Below are 7,401 nucleotides of genomic sequence, written 5' to 3' on the forward strand. Positions count from 1 at the left end.
CTCCATGAACCATTTGCTTTCGAGGATCTAGAATAACAAGTTGACAGAAGGAGGACTGTATCCATATTGATGATCAAGCCCTTGCCTCCTTGAAATGTAGTAATGTGACTATTTAAGCTATTTTTGCCACTAATACCTACATATCCCGATATCGTGGATTTGGCCACTTATGCATGCTAAAGTGTTTTTGTCATATTTCAAGACCTAAAATCTATTATTTTTCTAAAGGTATTTTTGCAACTCACGTATATGATTTTCCATAAATCATTATTCTACTTTTACTTGACATATGCAGAACTACGAATTGCAATGTATCTAATTGTGTTGCAAAATTGTAGCTATGAAATATTATTTAGCCTTGTCGTGTAGGAACAGCACACAAATAAGAGAGAGAAGTACACAAAATAAGCTCGGTTTATATATATTATAGAACAAAGAGGCAAGTCATCAAGCTCTTAGTACATCATTTCATTTTCAAGCAAGTACATGTAGACAGTAGCAAAAGGCACGCACAATAAAAAGGAAAATAAATAGTACACGAGATCACGACAAGGAAGACCCTTGTCCTTCTGCTTATTAACTGTTGCAATGAACGAGGCATCGAACGAGGCAAGAAGATTCTGAAGCAACTTAACACATGCATTGTGCTAAATTGGGCACGCGTAAATGCCAAGTGCATTGACAGACCCCCCAGCACGTGCATAGAATCCCCCAATGTTGTTACCATCTGGAACCTGGCTGCTAAAAGGGGTACCGTTTGCTTTTCCAAAAGGCCCATATGTTGTAACATTGCTGACCAAGGTAAGTGATGTAACAATTGTCTCTCCTCCAACTGCACCGGTAGTTCCAAGAACTTGCTTTATAAACTCGGAAGGAGCAAGTGTGATCTGGAAGGGAGCGGATGTATTGGGTATGAGATGTAAGTTATACCACCGGAAACAATGCAGAAATTACAGTAGAATATCAGAAATAACTCACCGTTGCAGTAAGTGCACCATCACCACCCCATGGTCCAGCAGTTTTCTTCTGGCCAGTTTGGTCAGTGTAGGAAAACATAACCGAGTTAATCACGTCCCCACATCTAATTGTCACAGTTTGAAGAGAACGAGGCAGCTCCGTGATGTCAAAGGATGTTCCACCGTCCCCGCCCCAAGGTCCCATCTTTGTCACTGGGATCTGGGTATAGGTGATCAAGCGACATAGAATATCGTAAAAATTTGTATTTATGTAAATCCAAGTAATTAGGTGAGATGTGATTTTTAACAATATAAGCGGACTTAATATAGGAAACTAATTACTGGTAAATGTATCTCACCGCTTTGGGGATGCACAGACAAAAAGCACTGATACGAAGCTCCCAAGTACGCCCGGGAGTAGGTGGTACAGTTTGGATTACTTTGGCGACCACTACACCTTGTGCATATGCAAACTCTCCACTCCCACCTACAATTGCCCATTCACTATTGTTTCCTACAAAGTCTCCAAGAACCTTAAGGCTGGACCCCTTAAACCTAGTAAGTGAAGTCAAAATCACAAAATTTTAGCACAAAAAATATGTATAGATGCAGTGTAATTAATTGGGACGCTAACAACTCTAAAAGATGGGAAACCAACCTGGTATCAGTGAACAATATATTATGACAGAATAACCAGTTCTCGTCAACTTTGCCCGCACCCATATGCATGCCACGAGCACGTGCGACAAGGTTTGCATTGGCAGCCGGACCATCACGTATGGTCCAGTCGTTTGCAATGGTGTGACCAAACCCAAAAAGCTGACCTGGTGGATTGACAACAGAGACTTGGTTGGCGTTGGTAACACCCGGACCATCAAATATCTGGTTCATGTATAAGTGGAAGAGATGCTCTTTCTGCTTAATGTCTTGGCAAACACCACTCTGGTAGTAGGAAGGGTTTGTAGCGGCCATGGCTATTGGGTGTGTGGGGAGCTTTAGCTAAGCAAGCTAACTGGGCTTCGATGTGTTTGGTGAGGAAATGAACAGAGTGAAGGTCGCAATTTATAGCTGGGGTTCCGTGTGTCTGGTGAGCCACTAGATGCTGAGTCAGATCCAGTTAAAATATGTTCTTCTCACAAGCCAAAAACAGCCAAGACCTCCTAATTGAAGATAAATTCATGGGAGCTTAAGATACGAGCTTTATTTAAACTTTTGTCCTTTTGGTCCAAATAATACATTCTTTGTGAATGACTTGACCTCATTTGTCATATTGTAGGTTTGGTACTTAGTATATATATCTAAGGCGTCGATTTGTCATGGCTTAACATGCATGCATGTGGTGTGCCAGACTCATACAAATCATTGCCCTATTTTATATCTCGAATTCGACTACACACCAGAATCTACACCTCGGATGCCACTACACCAGAATGACCATATGAGATGTGGTAGTGCACCCTGTCCAGCATCGAATAGCCAGTTCTAGAATTGTTAGTGCTCATTCTCTCTAAGCTTTTCGCTTGAAGCCTCTGAGCTTCAAAGCTCCATTGAGGCAGCAAGGACATTTCAAGCTAGTTACAACTATTTTTTTAGAACAGCCATAGTGTCTACTCTGTTCAGCTGTTGTGTCTACTATGTACAATCGCTTTTTGTGAGAACTGGCATGGGCACTGGCACCTTTTTTTTTTTTTTTTGCATCCAGGCAGCCAGCACAGGCTGACCCACCCTGCCACAGTTTGCAGGTGGAGATCTCCCGGGAGGACCATGCATGGCACGCAGCTAGAATTCGGAAATCCTACTACGGGATTAGGAGAAGTAATCGCCAAGGCTATGCCATGATCCATGTGTCCGTGAGAGCAAAGCTGAGAAAAAAAGAGCAGTGGAAGCCTTTAGGTGGAGGCCACGTACATAGCCATTCAGGTGAAGGTGCAGGAGTCAGAACTAAGGCCAGCATGTCTATGCTCTGGCTTATACAATTATGCCAAACATCTATCTTCTTACGACAGGCGCATATCGTTTAGAAAAATTATGTATCAATTGGAGTACCACTTGCTTTGAACACAGCTAAATATAATGCCAATAATAAGATGGGGACAATGAATCACATAAAAAAATGGTGGGAGTAGGACTAGTTTGCTTCTAAAGTATTTGAGAAGACCGGATGTTTAGTCATTTTATTCCTTTTGTTTGACGCGTCTTCCAAGAAGCGTAAAGGTTTATGCTTGTGTTTTGTTATATCTGGTTGGTTGTCTCTAGCATATATATTTTTAGAATTTTTCTCTAGCACATACTCACATGAAGGCGGCACTTGTTATAATTTCCATTGAAGTTTCTTCACGCGAGCTGCATTGCTACCGTTTCATATACTAATATTCACACTATGAAGAACAAATACTGAAATTGCAGATTGTTTGGCAGTACCGAAGTTATCCTCAGCCAATTGGCCGACGTGGAGCCTGTTGATCCGCATTCACTCGTAGGTCATGCGATTCATAACGGGGAGAACTTGCACCAGTCATGCATGCATGTTATCATTAGTTCCATCTATCTAGTGAATCCAGTGGTGGTCTGGATTAGGTCGAACAGTCTGTTTGGGTGAAATATCCAACATGTCTAGGGCTTCCCAGGCTATTGGGGCTCGCTAGCCATTCAATAATTGGGTTGAACTCATTTTTACCTCTCGATCATCCATTTTTTGGCAGGGAAAAGTTACACTGGCCATCCATCGCTATGTCCTTCATAGTGGAACTTCAGTTCCCATTGGTCCCATGCATCAGCCAACGGTGGGCACATATGATAGTATGTGAGGAACTTAATAGGGTAACCCTAAGTTTCATGGGCGTTAAAGGAAAAAAAACACGCATCTCATCTCTGCTCCTCCCACACATCCTCTCCCTCGCCACCCATGCGACTACCATGCATCGCCCCACCCTCGCGGTCGACATGCCTCGCCCTCGTCCTGGACCTGCCTTGGAAGCTCGACAATAATAGTGACAAAAAAATCTCGTCTCATCTCCATTGCTCTCCATTGCATAGCTGCGGTCGCAACTCAACTTCCTCTTTTCTCTGTTGGGCATCATGGCACCACCTCCTCATAACATGTGTCACCTCTCTGGTTCATACGCATCCTCACCAAGCTCGCTGGGAAAAGAAGGTTTCAAGCACCACTTGTCCCCTTTATCGATTTCCTCCCCCAGGTGGCTGGTTAACTTAGGCAGAGCTGGCTATGAAGTGAGATGATGCCACAGAGCGACAACCGCTCTTGACACCGTCCATTGCACCGGAGCTCTCATCGATGTCCTGGTTGTCCAATAACCACTAGTAGAAAAAGGGTCAAACGTGAAGCACATTGGTGCCGGTTTGTATTAGAGCTGGCACAAATGTATACATTAGTGCCGGTTCCAACGGCTAGCCGGGCCGCTCTAATTAGTACCGGTTCGTGGCTAACCTTTAGCACCGGTTCGTGCCACGAACCGGTACTAATGAGGGTGGTGGCAGGATGTTGTCAGTCTGGGCCCCCTCCAGCACCTTTAGTACCGGTTCGTGCCACGAACCGGTACTATAGGTCCTCCTGCATATAAACCCTTCGTCCAGCTCGCTCTGTTCTCCCCCCTTTCCCCTCTCCTCTCCTCTCTGTTCTTCCTCTTCCCCTCGAGCTCATCACACATTTTGCCCAAAATTTGTCAAGATTTGAAGGCCCCCATCCATTCAAGTGATCACAAAGGTTAGCAACTTTGTCCTTTCATCTCTCATTGCTAGATTAGCTCTTGCAATGCTTTATATAGTTATTAATTTGTGAGTTTAGTAATTTGGGAGGATATATATATATGTGCTAGTATTTGATTTATATGCAATTTGAGGTCAAAAATAACACTTAGTTTGCATATGTAGGTGTGGTTTACTTAGTGCCTTCTAAATCTCCGTCGTAACCACCGTCGATCGCCCGCACCGTCCCGTCGCCGGCACCACCTTGTGGTGAGCCTCTTGTTCATGAAATTTTATATAAAAAATTGATGTTTGTGTGATTTGGATATATAGTTACTCGTATCTTACCCGTACGTTGTTTGTTATACATAGTGCCATGGTTGTAATATCCGTCCCCGTCGGCCCTCGTCCTTGTTATGATTCGGATGTGGTATATTCTCTTTTAAAACTATTTGTTGCATTTCGTATTTATGACAAATTATGCCCATCAAGTTGACATAGATATTTTTATCTAGGAGGTTTGTGAACTGGAAATTCCAACCGACACTATTGTCGAGAGGTTAAATTTAGTTGAAAGAGAAAACGAGTACTTGAAAGAAAAATTGAAAAGAATTGAGGGGGAGAAGATGGAATTGGAGTTGCATGTTGCCGATGTCGTCGATGATCACAAGATCAAGATGGAGAAAATGCGCTTGAAGATTAGAAAGATTAGAAAATATGCCATCGATAGGGAGGCTTGGTATCATTATGCTGTTGGATCAATTGTTACCTTAGTTGCGATCTTGATCGCATTTGTTGTTGCATTTAAATGCTTTAGCTAGAGAGTTATTTGTTTGTTGCATTTAAGTGTTGTATGAACTTTATGTATGAACTTGTATTAATTTGGTCTATTTGGTGTTGTGTAATGAAGATGAGCCGACAATGGATGTACGATGACCGATGCTCTCCCCAGTTCGTTGAGGGCGTGCATACTTTTCTGCTTGCGGTTGAGGCAAATAAGCGGGCGGATGGTTTTATGCCTTGTCCATGTGCTGGCTGTAAGAATGGTCACAATTACTCTACGTCAAGAACCATTCACGTCCACCTGTTTGACTCCGGTTTCATGCCCCACTATAATGTTTGGACCAAGCACGGAGAAAGAGGGGTTATGATGGAAGACAATGAAGAAGAAGAGGACAACGACAGCTATCCTGGCCATGTGTTCCCTGAATACGATGATACAACAATGGGGGAAGAAGCTGAGCCGGTAATGCGGGAAGAAGCTGAGCTGGCAATGCGGGAAGAAGCTGAAGAAGAGGCATCAGATGAGCCCGTTGATGATCTAGGTCGGGCCATTGCCGATGCAAAGAGAAACTGCGCAAGTGATTTGGAGAAGAAGAAGTTGCAGCGCATGTTAGAGGATCACAAAAAATTGTTGTACCCGAATTGCGTAGGTGACAAGAAAAAACTGGGCACCACACTGGAATTGCTGCAATGGAAGGCAGAAAATGGTGTATCTGACAAGGGATTTGGAAAGTTGCTGGTAATGATAAAGGATATGCTTCCAAAGGACAACGAATTGCCCGAGAGTACGTACGGAGCAAAGAAGGCTGTCTGCCCTCTAGGGTTAGAGGTGCAGAAGATACATGCATGCCCTAGTGATTGCATCCTCTACCGCGGTGAGTACGAGGATTTGAACGCTTGCCCGGTATGTGGTGCATTGCACTATAAGATCAGCCGCGATGAGCCTGGTGATGTCGAGGGCGAGCGCCCCAGGAAGAAGATTCCTGTCAAGGTGATGTGGTATTCTCCTATAATACCATGGTTGAAACGTTTGTTCCAAAACAAAGAGCATGCCAAGGCGATGCGATGGCACAGAGAAGACCGTAAGAAAGACGGAAAGTTGAGAGTACCCGCTGACGGGTCGCAGTGGAGAAAAATCGAAAGAAAGTACGGGAAGGAGTTTGCAGATGACGCAAGGAGCGTATGGTTTGGTCTAAGCGCAGATGGCATTAATCCTTTTGGGGAGCAGAGCAGCAACCATAGCACCTGGCATGTGACTCTATGTTTGTATAACCTTCCTCCTTGGTTGTGCATGAAGCGGAAGTTCATTATGATGCCAGTGCTCATCCAAGGCCCTAAGCAACCCGGCAACGACATTGATGTGTACCTAAGGCCATTAGTTGAAGAACTCTTACAACTGTGGAATGGAACAGGTGTACGTGCGTGGGATGAGCACATGGGGAAAGAATTTGACCTAAAGGCGTTGCTGTTCGTGACCATCAATGATTGGCCCGCTCTCAGTAACCTTTCAGAACAGACAAACAAGGGATACCGCGGATGCACGCACTGTTTGGATGATACCGACAGTATAGTTGTAAGAAGAATGTGTACCTGGGACATCGTCGATTTCTTCCGAGCAGGCATCCCGTAAGAAAGAAAGGCAAGCATTTCAAAGGTGAGGCGGATCACCGGACGAAGCCTCGCCACCGTACTGGTGCTGATGTACATGATATGGTCAAGGATTTGAAGGTGATATTTGGAAAGGGTCCTGGCAGACAACCTGTTCCGAAGGACGCGGACGGACGCGCACCCATGTGGAAGAAGAAATCTATATTTTGGGACCTGCCATATTGGAAAGACCTAGAGGTCCGCTCCGCAATCAATGTGATGCACGTGACAAAGAATCTTTGCGTGACCCTGCTTGGCTTCTTGGGCGTGTATGGGAAGACAAAAGATACACCTGAGGCATGGGAGGACC

The 7,401-nt window shown here is 44.4% G+C and overlaps 1 protein-coding gene across 1 annotated transcript; it reads right to left on the reverse strand.

Annotated features, from left to right (window-relative positions):
- Positions 1–481: 481 nt before the first annotated feature.
- On the reverse strand, positions 482–1,972 carry LOC123083881 (myrosinase-binding protein 2). The gene is made up of 4 exons (XM_044505763.1): positions 1,615–1,972; positions 1,316–1,511; positions 979–1,176; positions 482–887 (listed from the first exon to the last, which is right to left on the reverse strand). Exons 1-4 carry the CDS (start codon positions 1,926–1,928, stop codon positions 648–650), a joined length of 948 nt encoding a protein of 315 aa, XP_044361698.1. The 5' UTR covers positions 1,929–1,972; the 3' UTR covers positions 482–647.
- Positions 1,973–7,401: the final 5,429 nt, after the last annotated feature.

The sequence above is a fragment of the Triticum aestivum genome, chromosome 1B, assembly GCF_018294505.1.
Source record: "Triticum aestivum cultivar Chinese Spring chromosome 1B, IWGSC CS RefSeq v2.1, whole genome shotgun sequence".
Lineage (NCBI taxonomy): Eukaryota > Viridiplantae > Streptophyta > Magnoliopsida > Poales > Poaceae > Triticum > Triticum aestivum.

What these genes read in the sequence shown, in the direction of transcription:
- LOC123083881 (XM_044505763.1), bottom strand. Translation starts at nt 1,928, where the DNA reads ATGGCCGCTACAAACCCTTCCTACTACCAGAGTGGTGTTTGCCAAGAC. An exon ending in GTCTGTGCATCCCCAAAGCG is followed by an intron (nt 1,177 to 1,315) that starts GTGAGATACATT and finishes ACCTATACCCAG; the next exon opens with ATCCCAGTGACAAAGATGGG. An exon ending in ATGGTGCACTTACTGCAACG is followed by an intron (nt 888 to 978) that starts GTGAGTTATTTC and finishes GCTCCCTTCCAG; the next exon opens with ATCACACTTGCTCCTTCCGA.